Here is an 18116-nt window from a genome sequence, read left to right as displayed (position 1 = left end):
TGCCTAAGCAGGGGGTTGGACTAGAAGACCTTCAAGGTCCCTTCTAACTCTGCTATTCTATTCTATTCTAAATTCTTCAGGCAACTTGAAGTTATTTACCTTTTTAATAGCAACTTTATGCTGCGTTTCAATTTTCATACATTTGTTCATTTTCATTCCCAAAACCTATTTTCTGGTCAGACACTGCTATCACAATATTATTTTAATCCAATTCCCAAAACAAAAACTAATTTTAGCCACTATATTTACCATGTATTTAATATCTACTGTATTCATAAATATCACACACACTCACAAAGGTGTTGATATTTTGCTCCACTATGTATTTGTTTTTGCTGTATTATGGTAGTTCTGCTATTTTTAAACCCTGTTTATCCAGTATGAACAATTGCTTTTGGAGTTTTGGACTGAATCACCAGTCTTGGTTTCAATCCTTGGGGACCCAGAAAATGAGGGCCTGCCTGCCTATATAATGGAAATCAAAGTTTAGGGAAAGTGTCTAGAGCCAAAGGTATTAATTTTGACAGCTGGAAAAAGTTAGTATATTTTATATCAGCTTTCTTGGCAGGAGACATCCCCCCTCTCATTCTTTCTCTCAGTCTCTCTCATTCATTCTCTCTCTCTTTCTCTCTTATATAGTATTACATATCTATAATCCTTACAATAGGCCCTTAAGACCTGCCAATATTACCATTCCCATATTAGCATTAGCATACTGGAGAGAAGGGTAAGGCTTAGAAACACAACTAGAGCAGGACACACACTTCTTCACGTTTGTGGGCAGAGCAATTGGGTGGATGGTTTAGTCTACAATTTCTCCAAAGTGACCTCGCCTCCCATTGTTGATAACTGCATTGAAAGGTGGGATGAATTCCTCCAAAAACTTCTCCTGGAATTTAACTGATGCATTGGAAATCAAACAGAATGTGCACCACTGAAGAGATATTTCTAAAATAAAGAGAGAACATTTCCACATACCCTTTGGCTACATTTTAACACAAAAAGCCCCAGGCTATCATGTTCCATTCTTGAAAGGAAGTTTAAAGTTTCTTGATGCAAATAGGCCTGGCTGCCTAGCTTCCTGATTTGGACACTGCATTTGCCACACAATTAAGATAAAAAGGAAAAACATTGTAGGATTTTTTTTTCTGCCCTGTGCTAGACAGAACAATAGCAAATTGCCTTAGAGAAACTAACACTTGTGGCAAAGATGAGATTTGAACTGAAGCACTTTCAAATATTCCTATTCTTTGCCCAATCTCTTAGGATTGGGATCGAGATAGGTGGCAGAAACCTTGGCAAATCAGGAATGTGGGGTTTTTTTCCCCCTGTAACTTAGCAACAGAATTATATAAGTGTCTGTATGAATAGAAATCCTTCTTATTTTCATGAAACTAATTTACAGGTAATTCTGCATAGGGTGTCACCTAAGAAGTTTGTTTTAGAAATATACTGATAATTTAAGAAGAATTTTCAGCAATTTCTAGATGAAATTTGATTTCTCAAACATTGAACCCTGCTTTTATTCTCTCCTCTCCTCTCTCTCTCTCTCTCTCTCTCTCTCTCTCTCTCTCTCTCTCTCTCTCTCTCACACACACACACACACACACACACACACACACACACACACACGGTCTTGTTGTATTCGGGTCTTTTCCCTTGTAAGATTGAGATTGTCTTGGCAACGTTTCGGTGAGGTCTCACTCACTATCTTCAGGCTGGAGTTTTCGGCTTAAAGCGTGGTCGGTGTTGCTGTCTTTCTATAAATCTTAGTGAGGTATGTGTGGAGTACTGCCATTGTTTCAGTAAGTGGAATGATTGGTTGTGTAGTTGTATCATGATTAGTAGATTGGTGCTGATTGATGCTGGCTGTGTGTCCATTGTTGTTTCGTGTTGTAATGGCCTGAGTGGTGGGTGGGGCTTGTTTGTTGACTAGGGCTGGTTTCCAGATGTCTGGTAGGTGGGAGGTATCGTCACGTTTATTCGTGTTGTGGGGGTGTTTCTCTATTTCAAAACATTGCCAAGACAATCTCAATCTTACATGGGAAAAAACCCGAATACAACAAGACCAGCATACCTTCCCCTGTATGTACACACACACACAAACAAACACACACAAACACACACACACACACACAAACATACATGTATTATATATTTAAAATAAAATTGATACATTTCAGATTTACAATTGAATTTTCCCATTTCCTTTCTTAAGACAAATCCATATAAATCTTTAAATATAATTCAAAATTCAGCCTAAGGTCTGACATATTTCTGTATCTGAGAATTTGACTCTCATGGTGGCTTTCCCATTGCAATTCTTGTACACTTGATGGTACAGATTAGAAGTATTTACCAGCATGTTCCAATGTATCTACCAGCATGTTCCCATCTCTGCCTCGAAGCCAAAGCTTTTACCTTTCAAGTCTTTTCTCAGTTTGCGAAGATCCTTGCTGAACTCTTCAAATTTTAGCTGAGAAGCTTGAAAAAGATCCTGCGGTTCTGGAAGAGGGAAGATGCATTGTTCTTTTCCAGCATCCTGACAAAACAAATAAGCAGGTTGAATAGATAACATAACATTAAGACAAGAACTATATATTTTTCTCTCTTTCATTAAATATGTTACCAAAGTGATTCAACAGCAAGTTTTGCTTAAGGCAGGGTGGGGAATCTGGTGCTTGTTTTGGCTCTGCTAAATTTCTCTATTACTGATAGTATTGTATGTAAAGGGAATGTTGGTTAGATAATGTTCAACTTTTAAAGCAATAATTTTAGAATAAAATAGAATAACAGAGTTGAAAGGGACCTTGGAGGTCTTCTAGTCAAACTACCTGCTTAGGCAGGAAACCTACACCACTTCAGAAAAATAGTTATCCAACATCTTCTTAAAAACTTCCAGTGTTGGAGCACTCACAACTTCTGGATGTAAGTTGTTCCATTGGATAATTGTTCTAACTATCAGGAAATTTCTCCTCAGTTCTAAGTTGCTTCTCTCCTTGATTGGTTTCCACCCATTGCTTCTTGTCCTACCCTCAGGTGCCTTGGAAAATAGTTTGATTCCCTCTTCTTTGTCGCAGCCCCTGAGATATTGTTCTTGATTGGATGGTATTTAAATGTCAGAAAAAGCAATTCAGTGGCAAAATTAAGAGCTGGTTTGGTATAGCAGTTAAAGCACCAGGCTAGAAACCAGGAGACTGTGAGTTTCACTTAGGCTGGGTGACTTTGGGCTAGTCACTTTCTCTCAGCCCAACTCACCTTCCAGGGTTGTTGTTATGGGGAAAATAGGAGGAGGAAGGAGTATTAGATATGTTTGCCACCCTGAGTTATTAGTAAAAATAAAGATAGGACACACACACACATACACACACACACACACACACACACACAAATAATCTGGTCAGTTTTTTTTTTACTTTGACAGATTTTAGTCAACAATACTACTGAGTAGCATGCTAGCAACATTTTTCACTTTTAAAAGTATATAAGCAAACAACAACCAAATTTATCAACTGCCTTCATTGCATGGTTAAGGAACCAGAAGATAAAAAGATGACATTCAGTATTGTGAAAGGAAATCACTGAATATGCAACACTTTTTAAACTCACCTTCATTCTGTAAACTTCCTAGGCCCTCAAATACCTTCCTTAGAGATTGAGAAATGAAGCTTGAGTTTGAAAAAGCAGATTTTGAGCATGTAGGAAAGCATTTTTCACCTTATTCTTAGTTCCCTCAAGAAACCACTCTACTAGATCTCACCAAAAGTTTTATATTCAATGACAGAAACAAAAACAATTCTAAAAGATTAAATTGGAAGTTCATACTTACCTCATCAAAATTGCGCAAATAATATGAGACAATATATGACAGAAGACTCCTGCTGTTATCCTGTATAAGATCAAAATTAAATAGCATTTATATATGAAATATATTGACATTGAGATTGAATAATTTGTATTTGTATTTGTATACATTTGGAACACAATTAGTCCTCAGATAACAACAATTCATTCAGTGTCCATTCCAGGTTATGATGGTGCTAAATGAGGGGACTCATGACCAGTCATAGTAGCTGCTGCTGTCATGTGATTATGGTTTGGGTGCTTGGCAACCAGCTTGCAATTCTGATGAATTGCAGCATGAGGAGTCCTGGTGGTGCAGTGCAGGGATGGGTTGCTGCTGATGTTACTGCCTGTTCACAACCTGCACGCCATGTGCGTGTGACATACGTGCGCTGCGCATGTGACATATGTGTGCTGTGCATGCATGGACTGTTCAATGTAAATTGTTCAGCATGCATGCGCAGAACAATTTACAGCAAATTGCGCACGCACAGTCACTAAAATCCAAAATGGCGGTGACCAAGAGGCAAGGGAACCAGTTCGGGGGCGTAGCAGGTCTGGGTTGCTGCCAGTTCTGCGACCAAGGCTTGAATTCCACTACTGGTTCGGCCAAATTGGGCCAAACTGGCAGCAATCCACCTCTGGTGCAGTGGCTAGAATCCAGTATTGAAGGCTAACTCTGCTCACAGTCTGGAGTTTGACCCAGATGGCCTCTAGATTAACTCAGGATTTTCTATCTTCCCGAGGTTAGTAAAAGGAGGATCCAGAATGTTAGGGGCAATATGCCGGCATGGTAAACCACTCACATAGTACTGTAAAATACTATGGAGGGGTATTTAAGTCTAACATGATATCACATGTTGTGATCTTCACTGCCAACTTCCAACCAGCAAAGTCAATGATGAAACTGGCAGGAGTTCTCAAATGGAAATCATGTGATAATGTCTTAACTAAAATGAGGAATTCGTTTAACAACTGCAATCAGTATTTCTGGAGCTGCTGTTGTAAGTCGGTGCCATACTTTATGAGATCGCTTAGTGATGGAGTTGCCAGTCCCAGTCATCATAATTAAGTGAGGACTACCTGTGTTATGCAAGAAAGCAATTGAAATGCAAATATGGAAGTGAAAATAAAATCAAAAGCCTTCCATGCATTTATGCAACACATAATAGAGATTTTTTTAAATATCACTTTTAAGATAATTTAATAATTTTAATTGTGTTAAGAGTGTTAGAATTCTAACAAATGGTAAATGAAAAGATCCTCCCCTTTGTGAGCTTTATAAATGATTTTTGTTCAGTTTGTAAAAAAAACTTATGTTACTGAAATATAAAAAAGGAATATATATGGTAGTAGCAGGAAGATTATTTAGATGTTATATAAATTCATTATTAAATGGAACACTTATGAAATTTTAAAACTACTGAATAGGTTAATTATTTCAATATTAATAATAGAAAAATTATCAGAATTTTAGAAGTTGTAATCCAATGTTTTAGCAATAAGCAAGATTTTGTGATAGATTAATTTGTCAGGTTTGGATTTTTTTCCCTATGAACACAAGTTTATTTTAATCTATTTCACTATGAATTTACAAATTTGGAAGAAAAAAATAGCACAAAACTGATTGATCATTTTTACATTTCCTGGTACATCCTTTTTAATGCTCCCCCCATCCCCAATACACATACATGTAATCCTCAACTTAACACCACAATTGAGCCCAAAATTGTGGGCTCCATGAGAAATTTGTTGAGTTATGCCCCATTTTATGATTTTTCTTGCCACATTTGTTAATTGCTGCATTTGTTAAGTTAGTAATACGGTTGTTAAGTGAATCTGGAGTCCCCATTGACTTTGCTTGTCAGAAGGTCACAAAAGATTGATCACATGATCACTGGACACTACAACTGTCATAAATATGACCCAGTTGTCAAGCACCCAAATGTAAATTACATGACCATGAGGATGCTGCAATGGTCATAAGTGTGAAAAATGATGTCATGTCAATTTTTTTCAGTCATTGTAACTTTGAATGATCACTAAACAAAGTATTTTAAGTTGAGGACTACCTATATTTTCTGCAAACATTTTGTTAGGCTTTGAAATACAAACTACAAAAATCTGTAATTCCAATTTATAGATAGACATTAAGAATGAAAATTGTGTAACATCAATTTGTTACACACCATTAGTACCCAAGAGTTACTACAAGACTAAATAACATAATAACATGTTTTATCTCTACATTTGGAGATTCCTTCCTTCTTTCCTCCCTCCCTTCTTTACTTTCTTTCCTTCCTTTCCCTTTCCCTTCCTTCTTTCCTTCCTTCCTTCCTTCCTTCCTTCCTTTCCTTCTTTCTTTCCTGCCTTTCCCATCCTTCTTTTCTTTTCCTTCCTTCTTTCCTTCCTTCCTTCCCTCTCTCCCTCCCTCTTTCTTTCTTTCTTTCTTTCTTTCTTTCTTTCTTTCTCAGAATCAAACTTCTGGAGTGAGCAGTGAGTTAGCCTGCAGTACTGCATTCTAACCACTGCATCACCACAGCACTGTGAGCATGGGCCTTTCATGCTTAAAAAAGCACTGCAGCATATTAAATGCCATAATAATTAAGGCATGGGAGGTAAAACTTACACTACTCTTGACATCTTTGAGTTTGGGAAGTATGTCTAGACCAAAGCCATCTGCTTGTCCTCTTGTCCTATTTCCACCATTCATGTAATTCCCAAAAGCGAGGACCAAGCCGAGAACCCGCATAACTCCTGAGCCACTTTTCAACATCTGGAGAAACAAGATGCAGAGAAGTTACTACAGAACATGTTAGAAACATTTCATTTTATTTAATAAAAAGTGTACACGCACATAACTGTTGTCAAAACAATTGAATGCAATTTAATTTTAAATAGTTCATAATCACACTGGGATGATTCCAAAATATTAATAATAATTATGAAACTTCCATTTTATAATTTATAAATTCCTTACTGCTATGTAGGTGTATCACTAATAAAAAAAGACATTTATATCTTGAGAAAAGGGACTATTGAACATTTGAAGCCAATACCCATGTGCTATTTACTGATGCAGAGATATTAATTCTGTGAGCTTCAAACTTAAAATTAGTTTTTATTTGAAGATTAGTACAGTACTGGGGAGCTTTTGACTTTTCAAATATTGTTCAAGTACTCCACTATTGGACAGGATGGAAAAGAGTTATTGTTCAGCAGCATTTGTAATGAGATAAGTTCCCCACCTACACCATAAAAAGGTTTTCTAACATTGCTTAAAGAAATAGAAACGAAATGGTGAACCATAGTTTAGAGTAAGAGATATTCAAGTTCAGGTACTTGTCATTTTTGCCAAAGATTGCTCAAATGTCTTTAAGTTAAATTAAATGTTCTTTTATTAATATTGAACAACTTTAGTATGATAGGCTGGGCCCACAACCAATATAATTACTCCGGAGACAGTTCTGGATGTGAAACCATCTCACAAGAGATGCAGGAAGTGCTGGATTAACTAAATGTAATGGTATTGGGAAAGACCTTTGGAGATAGACCCAAGAGATGCTACCTAGGGAACAGTCAAATAACGGACAGCACAACCCACAACCGGACAGTGGGGCAGGGGAGTCAGAAGAAACCTTCCTCAGTTTCTTAGATTATGAAGGAGATGAGCAGAGGGAAGAGAGATGTACTTTCAGACTTGGAAGATTTTTGTCAATTTAGCTTTACAATAAAGTATAATTAGCTCATCTGGTAGTAATTCACATCTGGTTTACCCATGAGGCTAACATCAATGTTGCAATCTTTCTCCCTACTTCCTTTACAACCCAAGAAACTAGGGGAGGAAGCTTTCTGAGCCTGTTGCCCATCCTACTATCCAGTTGAGGGTCATGCAGTCTCTCATCCAACTGTTCCCTTGGCAGGCTCTCTTGGCCCAGCCTCCCAAGGCCTTTCCCATACACCATCAGACCAGTCTCCTAAAGCTACTAAGCAGGCAACAGAACAGAGACAAATAAGCAGCAATTGTAGGAGAATGAGCTAGTTCTCCTGGCACTGAAATACTTGAAAGAACCATGCAGGCTGAGCCCTATAATCAGTGCAAGCATTTCTGAATGGAAGAAGGCATCTGGCAAAATTAAACCATGCAAATTAAAGTTTACAAAGTATATTTGTGTTTTGGCAAATGTGAAAAATACAGAGCTTTGTAATAAAGGGGACACCGATCTATCCTTTCCTTAAGGCATAGGAATTCTTGACAGTTATGAAAAGTCTGATGAACAAAAAGTCCCCCCTTCCTTAAAAAAAGAACACATGATTATATTGATAAAGTATGAGGATAAAAAGTTGGATAGCTTCATGTGTGTCTCCTTATTCTCTTCAAGAAAAAGTGGGATACAAATAAACAAATAGGCAAAACACCACATTGGACATAAATGGGAAACATTGACTTAATTGCCTAACAATGTAGATACACTACTGCTCTGTATATCATTCCCATTCCATTAAAATTGATAATAGTGAATGAATATTTGGAGGAGGGGCATATAGATGGGTTCCAATGAACATTTCAGATGGAATAAAATGCAAGGACTTTTTATTCCCTTAGTGACACTGCTTCCAGTTAAATTATATGGATTATATAGAATGGCAGCAAAAAGTTTGTCAATGGCTTGACCTCTGATTGGTTGCAATGCAGAAAGTCTTAAACAGGATGAAATTGGTTCTAGCATAATAGCAGCGGCAGCGGAACAGGCTGCAAACAAGCATGGCACTAAGCTTTGAAAAAAGGCAACAAAGTTTGGTGACTGAGGAATTATTAAGTTCCCTGAGGAACATGTCTTTAACTGAATATTTTAAAGCACTCCATCAATGCCTTGTAGATTTTTCCCATGGAGAATTATAGCTATGAAAGTGTCACATGGAACTGAGAGTATTGAAAAAAAAGAGGAGTGTTATATACCTTCCTCACACAATATTTTCGAATTCATCTTTGCAGCATTGCCAATAGCAACTATGATTTCTCAAGACTGAAGAAGAATCCTAAAGTTATAGTGATATCTTCAAGATTATGTAGCCTAATATTAACTAATATTTGCTCATTGTTATAAAGCTAACTGTGGGAGATTGAGGCTGTTTCCAGTGCTGCCAAAATATAATCGGCTGATTATTATATATCATTACAGAAACAAAGGCACTTCTAAAAGAAAAAGTCAATGTATGTTTGTTTGGAAATACTGAAGGAAAGCCAGTGCCTGTTACAAAGAGAGAAGATTTTGCTTTGGCACAGGAAGAAGGTATATTATTCTCTAGAGGTTGATACGCGTTGGCTATAGACTTGTGGTGTTATTATACTTCAGCACTGAAAGCCAAATCTTAAGATTTACTTTGATCTTGAAGCAAAATCATAAAATGTTCCATTCAGCAGGACTGCTATCCTTCACATTTAATGAGCATGTAAAATAAATAAAACTTTTGAAATATGAGTATTGTTGAATAAGGAAGATTAAATATCAGCCAATCTAGGTCTTGCATCAGATGGTCCAGAACCTACCTCACACAGTTTCTGCAACAATTCAAGTTTGCTTCGGAGAGAGGAAATGCTTTCGGAGAATGTTGATTGGAACAGGATACAAAAGGCTCTTTCAGAGAAGTTGGGAATCAGGGAGAGCTCATAAAGAAACCTGGAGACATTAAGGAAAGACATGACTGAGATCTATTAAAAGAACTTCATGGACAAAAATAGGTTCAGAAGTATAATCTAAAATCATTCCCAATTAAATCAATGAATAATGAAAAATTGTTCTGAATGGGAACAGATTATCTGTATGACTATGGAACCCAAACATAGGGGGAAGGGTAACAAAGGATTGATAGCAGATAAAGGATATTTATTGGTTTTGGACACAACAAGACAAAAGAACAATGAGATCCATTCCTTTCAAATTGGGAGTGGAACTTAGAAGTCTTCCACCTAAAATGAGACTTCCAACAGATACAGATACCTTGCACCCCTTACCAACTCAAATTAGCCAGTGCTAAGCAGTGAAAAAAACAACAGTTTTGCAAATAGTGACTAACTGTCATTTTAATTTCCCATAAGGACAATGATATCCCAACAGATAAATGTTCTGACACTTGACTTGAGGAAAAACAAGGCAGTGGGGAAAGAGAAGGTCTATTAAAATATTTGTCCCTCAAAAGGATTTAGGTCCTCAAAGAAGTGGCTAATAATGCTATCCTGTTACTGGGGCTCAGAACTTTGATTCAGATGTTGAATGTAATTCACTCAATCAGCAGAAGAAAAACATAGATAAAAAGATAAATTATCTAGATCAGGGGTGTCAAACTTGATTTCATTGAAGGCTGTGTTTGACCTTGGGGGCTGGGGTAGGTGTGGGCATACTGACATCACTCGTGTTGGGGGCATCTGTGGTGGCCCAAGTGTTTTTGTCCCGAGCTCCATTTTCAGCCGCAATGGACTCCTGCCACCTTCTGTCAAAGAAAACGGAGCTTGGGGGGGGGGGGGCTGCATGCAGCTCTCCCGAGCTCTGTTTTCGCTGGCAGAGACACCGTGGGCCTGTCCTTTGCTGTTTCTAGAGCAGCCCTTGGGCCAGATCTAAGCACCCCAAGGGCTAGATCTGGCTTCCGGTCCTTTAGTTTGACACCCCTGATCTAGATGGAAATATAGACTTGGGTCTGTACAGGTTTATACACTTCTTGAAGAGGATGGGAATAATCATCAGAGATTGCTACAAAATGTTACTTCTGCCTCCTGATAGAGGACTGATTAATACAGAAGTACACACATATATGCATACATATACATACAACTTTGCCTGAAAATATAAATTAATATTAAATGTTCTGGGACTTTCCATAACAAAAACCATGAGAGACGAGTGAAATCTTGCAATATTTCAGCTATCTCACATGATAATTCAACTATTTTTAGCATATAATCAGGGAGCTCGGGAGATAAATTAACATTATAAGAAAACTGACATCAAATATATTTTGGTGTCTATTGAATACTATGTCTGTAAGTGTGATTACTAGACACACATGCACACACACATACATACACACAAAGCTAAATTGAGTACATTTGAAGTAAGGATTAAGATGTAAATCCAAAGAATGTGCAAGAGAAAGGAAGTATCAAGGTTATGGAAAAATAGCTAAGCAGGGATAAGGATCAAATTAAACTTATTCTCATGAAGAACAAGCAAATATTTCTTTCTGGGGAGAAGCAAACAAACCAAAGGATTTGTAGTAAATTCATCTACTGGAAGAATTGGGAAAAAAGGAGGACATACCACTATCGTACAAATCATGTGAATAGCCCAAGGACATCATAATTCAGTTTTTTCAAACAAAGTGGAACTGAATCTCATGGTTATTATATGTATTGAACTGGTTAATTATTTGTTTCAGTTAGAACAATTTGTGTTGTATCTGAACCTCAACTAAAAAGTTAATAGTTTGACTCTCTCCAACCAGTGTAGATGGCTTATAGTATCCTTACTGTTCAGGTTTGTCCAAAGATTTGGCATTCTCCTTTTCTTTACTTGATTTGCCATGCTTTTCTATCTTTTCCAGTTCATCAGATTGTGCTCTCTTGAAAAAAGATTAATAAATATAAAGAAAATTAGGGATGGAAGTAGTGCATAATCATCTGTATAAATAATTATCTAGGAAATTAAATAATGCTTACAATTCAAATATAACTGTTCAATTATTATTCTTCAATTTATTTTAATTATTTATATACAAAGATATTTAACATAAATATGTGGTAAAAGTAGTTCATGAAATAATGTTAGACATAAAATATTTACCCAGACAACTATCACTAAATAAAAACCTTTCTTGTTATGTTATTAAACATTCCCATTTATTTTATTCAAGCATAGATTAAGCTGATGCATATGTGAATAACAAAGCCACTTTTTGTTTTTTCAATAAAAAAGGGACATAAAAACTTTTTAAAGAAAGACATAATTATTTTAAATTTACACTCAAGATGACTTTAGTTATGGGAGATTCAATCAGTTTAAAGATAAAGGTAAAAGTTCCCCTTGCATATATGTGCTAATCATTCCCGACTCTAGGGGATGGTGCTCATCTCCGTTTCAAAGCCAAAGAGCCAGTGCTGTCTGAAGACATTTCCATGGCCAAGTGGTCAGCATCACTAAATGCAGAAAGCGCACTGAACGCTGTTACCTTCCCAAGAAAGGTGGTTCCTATTTTTCTACTTGCATTTTTATGTGCTTTCGAATTGCTAGGTTGGCAAAACCTGGGGCAAGTAACGGGAGCTCACTCTGTTACATGGCACTAAGGATTCGAACCACCGAACTGGTTTGACAAGCTTAGCTTAGCCACTGAGCCACTGCATCCCTTGCAATCAATCAGTTTACAGGGCATTATTTAAACAAAAATAGGCATGACAATTTGAATCCAAAATTGCACTGTATGATTTTTGCAGTAATTCTTAGATGCCTTTATATTAATAAGTTGATTTCTTCTCTCTAACTAACTATACAAAGGATACAAAAGTATACTTTTACACAAAAATCTATTTTGAGATAAAAGCAATACAATGAATATTCCATTAAAGTGTTCTACAACTTATCATCTGGAATATCCCAAATTGGAAATGACTGATTTACAGGTATGATTAGGAGCTGCTATTTTCTTTCAGCAGTATTCTGTTCCAGGTAAAGAATGACCATGTATTGTTAGTAATACATTTACATCTCATCTTTATTTCTATATGGCTCAAGGCAATGTGCCTACTGTACACAATAACATCTTCCCTGTGAGGTAGGTTGGATTGAGAGACAGCAATTGTTATTTTAAGGTATTTTCAAAGAATTTTTCCTAAATGGAATTCCAGTCACAGAACTTTAATGCTTATAAAAACATGTCTTTCCTTCTGAAATTGAAACCGAGATACTCACTGTAGCCCTAGCTCTAAAAATATCAACCTTATAACATGCATTACAAAAGAAAAGTGTGCAAAAAACTTGAATGCTTTTGCATGATTTAATATTGTAAAGCAAATTTCTAGCATCTAATTGGCAAGGATGTTTCAACTGAGCTTTAATTCTAAGCCGAAGAATAAGTAAGAACTGTGGTAGTAGACTCTGACAATGTTTCATAATTAGACTACAAATGAGATAATCTGTCTATTTATGAAAACTAATGGAATAAAACACAACCATAGCTAATACAATGTTTGAAAAAAACATTACAACATAGAAGTGTCAGGTTTCTAACATAATGCAAATTATTCTGAGCTGTGCAAGAATCTGTGTTAGAGGAGTGATAGCTTTATTTTCCCGAATACAGCAATGTACTAGTTATTCACAAAGGAATCATACACTGAAAACTTGCACGAAGTACAAAATGTCACTGCCAGCAACAATTGCAAGACACAATCCTGGAAAGTGGTAAGAGTGGGGGAGATACTTTGCCAGATTGAGAGGTCCAAGAGCTGCAGGCCACATGGGAAAAATTACGTTAAATTAATGCTTGAGGATGTTTTGGCAAATCCATGTTTCTGTAGTGGCTGTCCAAATCTTGTTAGATTTTCTGAGATTTACTGCAGCCAATCAAAAATAGAGTTACAAAAGATCAAGCAACTTTCTGAACAATGAACCACTCGCTCAAATCCCCATCTGGAACAAAATGAATAAGCAGCACACATGTATGCAAAAAGAATGACAGAGGTATGCCCTCTGTGAAATAGGTTCCTAAAAGTTACATATTATTCAGTTCTGTAGTTCTCTCTGTTATTTTTTTATGCATGAAGGGGAATTCCCAGGATGTGGCATCTGATAATAGGAAAGAAAGGCAAATTTTTATTAAAAAACCAGGCTAATGGAAGGCAGCATTGCTTCCAACATATGTGGACCTGGGACATCTATCATAAGTGAAGTATACTTAAAGTTTTCAGACTAAGCAAAATAACAGATCTGTTTTCCCAGAGGCCTGTGTTAAAAATGCATCCGTTGCTTGCTTATAAATGTTTATGTATTCGATTTAAATGTTGTCCAACTCTATGACTCGAGGCCCGCAGTCCCCAGGTTTTGTGGACTCGTGGTGGAAAAAGGGATGTTGCTATGCAAATGGCAGGTGAGCACGTGCACACAACTCCATTTGCACAAGTGGCTGCACACGCATCTGCTGCTCTCACTGATGGAGCTTTGAGCGTGTGTGCTTGACCACTACTTACATCAGTAAATTATGTGCATGAATACAGGTGCTTGCCATTTCCGTGGCCCAGTTCCGAATGGGATGTGGCTCAGTACTGGGGCACTCCCCAAAGGTTTATTAGGCAAAATTGCCCTACCTTTTGAAAGTCAGACTTTAGTACAGACATTCCAATATTGACTCTCTAGATAGTTTATACTAAAAATTAGAGAAGAAAAAAGTCCTATGGCTCCAAAGAACCATATTACTATATCATACAACCAACAGGATCTCTATAAATTAGTCTATATCCATGCCATTCCTCCAGGTTTGGTTATAAATACAGTCTTAGAAATGTCAAAATCCTTAATAAATATATCTAAAGAAATTAAATCACACCAATCAATCTTTCATTATTTTCCAAAACAGATATATTTAAGGGTCTAAGAAGAGATAAATATTACAAATTTATTTGAGTCACTGATTATTAAAGCCCAGGTGAGATGAGGTGGACACATCTTCAGAATGGATGACCACTGTATGCCTCACCAGTTACTCTGTAATGTACTGGAATCTGGAAAGAAACCTCAAGGTCAACCATTCAAGTTCTATTCAAGAAGTTGAAAAAGACACTGTGTACCACTGTAACATCCAGCCAAGGGAACTGGAAGCTACAACTGCAGATGGAAGCCAGTGGTGAGCCCTGTGCTATGAAGATGCTACCAACGTTGAAAAAAGGTGTCACAAAAAAATTATAGGAAACTGCGAACTGTCTTAAAATAACACCCACAGTTCAGCGATGGTTTCCTCTTACTTTCATTACTGGTTTGGAACTGGGAGTGCACGCTTGCGTGTGGCATTCTGCACAGGTGCAGAACCTTCTACACCTGCACAGAGCATCCATGATGATGTCTGGGTGGGTGGGCGGAGCCTGCCGCCGCTACCAGTTCACCTGAACTAGAGCGAACCGGGAGAATGTCACCTCTGCCACAGTTACTAAAAAATGGACTTCCAGTGCCCACACTGTACTAGGTTCTGCACTTCCATACTAGGACTGCAGAATTACCTCTGTGACCACAGATGACCTGCACAACACGGTATCTTCTCTGAACTGAAGAACTACTCTATATATTGAATTACTGAAGGAATCTGGGACTTTATGCAAGCAAAGATTAGACTTGGAAAATAATTTTATCTCTCTTTTATAATGCTAAAATTCGAATATTCAATGAAACTGAATGGGGAAAATTTAGAGGAAAACTTGCACCTAAACTATGGGATTTGCAAAGGCCCCTAAACTTCAATTATGAAATTTGTAAACAGACACTAAAATAAATTGACCAAAGCTAAATGTAATTACTGTCCAGCGATCACAAAACGTAACTACTAATTTCAGAATCAACATTATGTGATTGATTCTGAGTATCCATCTTTTACAAATAATCATGGTTCTAGTTTTCATGCCTTATTATTTGGATTCTTATCCACTGTGCACTACGTAAGATCAAGCCAGGCTTTTACAAATGATGAGATTTAAAATAGACTAAAGCTCATTTCGTCTTTGAAGTGCACAATATAAAACCTAGCTTTCAAACCTTTAATTATTTCCTGATTACAACATATCTGGATGAAGCTTTGGTGAGATGGCAAAGGATTAAGCATTCCTCTCCCCTGATTCGGATCAGTGTCACGAACAATAACAAGTAGGCTTGGAAGTTATTATTCTGCATCAGTTAGATTACTACATATTCATACATCATGGTGGAAATGATGTTTATAACATTATCTGGGAGAAAAACAAGCAAACATCTTGAAGACTTCTAATCTCTTAGTAAAAGGTCTCTAGTTTTGAGTCTTGAAATCAAACACAAGTTTCCACATGGCATCTAATGTAGTGTGAGCCAGAAAACCTCCCTGAGGCACCATCTGAGAAGGTATATCTGTGCATGTTATACAACATCAGAACAACTAGACCCAAGAACAGTTTTTCCCCCAAATGCCATCACTCTGCTAAACAAATAATTCAACAAATAATTAAATTATCAAACAAACAAATAAAGAAATAATTCAACATGTCAAACTATTCACTAAGTCTGCATTACTATTACTAGTAATCTTCTCATCGTTCCTATCACCCATCTCCTCCCATTTATGACTGTATGACTGTAACTGTGTTGCTTGTATCCTTATGATTTACATTGATTGTTTCCTAGTAAGATTTGATTGCTTATTTGTACCCTATGACTATCATTAAGTGTTGTACCTTATGATTCTTGATGAATGTATCTTTTCTTTTATGTACACTGAGAGCATATGCACCAAAGATATATTCCTTGTGTGTCCAATCACACTTGGCCAATAAAGAATTCTATCTATCTTCTATTCTATAACAAAGGCAGACTTTGAAAATGTGATTTTACTCCTTTCCAAACATCAGTATGAACATGTCCAGGAAATAGATAACTTACTATTCTCACCGGATCTTTCTGATGCAAGCAAAATTTTGTAACATATTATTTGGGTAATGAGACAGAACCCTTTAAAGATAATTTTGGCTATATATCACTCCTTTCTTCTTTCCTTTTTTTTAAACCTAAACTAAATATATTGTATATATAGGAAATAAAAAAAGGAATTTTCCCCTCCAAGACATTGTATCAAAGGAATATTCAGCAGATGGTTCGTATAAAATTTCATTAGCTCCTGATTACATTTGACACATCTTTGAAATGATACATTGAAATAAGTTAAATAGAAACCTGCTGGGTGAAAACTAATTATGATTCAGAACAAGCAGGATTACTATATGTTCTTTTATAGTTTCCTATTTGTTGTACTTCACATTAGAAACCAAAACATTTTGATGAAAACATCTTGGAAGCCAGTCTTCAGAGCTCATCAATCTAGAGCTGTTCATAAAGATACAGTCTATTACAGGTATTATCTCCTGCAGCAGAGTTATATCTGCAACTAACAAAGCCAATCTCAGGACCTCTCTTTGGCTGATTTCCTTCTTGGACTGTAATAAATGCAGTTTAGTGAAGGAAACAAATGAAGAGAGTAAGAAATCCACACCTTGTGAATTGTTAAATGACATGCTGTGGCATCTTGGCCAAGATGAAAACTGAGCAGAAGGATAGGTGGAAGGCAGAGAACTGAAAGTTGCAGCTGTTTGTTGTTAGTCCACTCATTCATCTCCTGGTACTGGTCTAATCAACTGAGGCCACCTTGTAAATGGTTAAATGCATGGTTGTGCCATCTTACAATAGAAACTAATGGTAAAGGTTCCACTTGCACATATGTGCTAGTCGTTCCTGACTCTAGGGGGTGGTGCTCATCTCTGTTTCAAAGCCGAAGAGCCAGCACTGTCTGAAAACGTCTCCATGGTCATGTGGCTGGCATGACTAAATGCCAAAGGCACACAGAACACTGTTATTTTCCCACCAAAGGTGGTCTCTAATTTTTGGCTTGCATTTTTTATGTCCTTTCGAACTGCTAGGTTGGCAGAATCTGAAACAAGTAACAGGAGCTCATCCAGTTTTTCAGCACTAGGGATTTGAGCTGTTGAACTGCCAACCTTTTGATCAACAAGCTCAGTGTCTTAGCCACTGAGCCACTGTGTCCCTCACAATAGAAACTAGGACCTCTAAAACTGATCTGAAGACCCAAATTGCTTCATTTAAATGAGGAGGTATTTCAAATAATATGAATCAAGCTGTTCAAAGCTAATGATATCAATTTAAATTATAGAGAGAGATGATGGATGAGATGTGGTGATGATCACCCATACTCAACTGCTTCTAGATATACAATATTTTTTTTCATTATATACAAAATGGAAGTGGAATAGACATTACGATCAAATCAAATCAAATCAACTTGGATTGTTCTTCTTTTTGCCTTTCATATGATCTGTTTTATCTGTGTATAAATGAGGATAATAAACATGCTAACTTTAATAACAAGGTACAAATCTGTAGAAATAAAGCACTGTAAGTAAGAAACAACCTCAAGGCTAAACATTCTTTCTTACTATAATACCCCGTTTCCCTGCTTTTGAGTGCATGTGCTAAAACAAA

The 18116-nt window shown here is 36.8% G+C and overlaps 1 protein-coding gene across 1 annotated transcript in view; it reads right to left on the bottom strand.

Annotated features, from left to right (window-relative positions):
• Positions 1-18116, bottom strand: part of FMN2 (formin 2) — a 185488-nt gene that overhangs the window by 46531 nt on the left and 120841 nt on the right. Inside the window, exons 10-14 of the mRNA XM_032216827.1 lie at positions 11369-11460; positions 9395-9524; positions 6473-6619; positions 3830-3889; positions 2422-2542 (exon numbers count right to left, since the gene is read on the bottom strand). Coding sequence (XP_032072718.1) covers positions 2422-2542; positions 3830-3889; positions 6473-6619; positions 9395-9524; positions 11369-11460 — 550 coding nt within the window. The remainder of the gene's footprint in view (positions 1-2421; positions 2543-3829; positions 3890-6472; positions 6620-9394; positions 9525-11368; positions 11461-18116) is intronic.

Source organism: Thamnophis elegans, chromosome 4 (assembly GCF_009769535.1).
Source record: "Thamnophis elegans isolate rThaEle1 chromosome 4, rThaEle1.pri, whole genome shotgun sequence".
Classification (NCBI taxonomy): Eukaryota; Metazoa; Chordata; class Lepidosauria; order Squamata; family Colubridae; genus Thamnophis; species Thamnophis elegans.
Note: the sequence above shows the minus strand (reverse complement) of the source record. Positions and strands in the feature narration are given on the sequence as shown.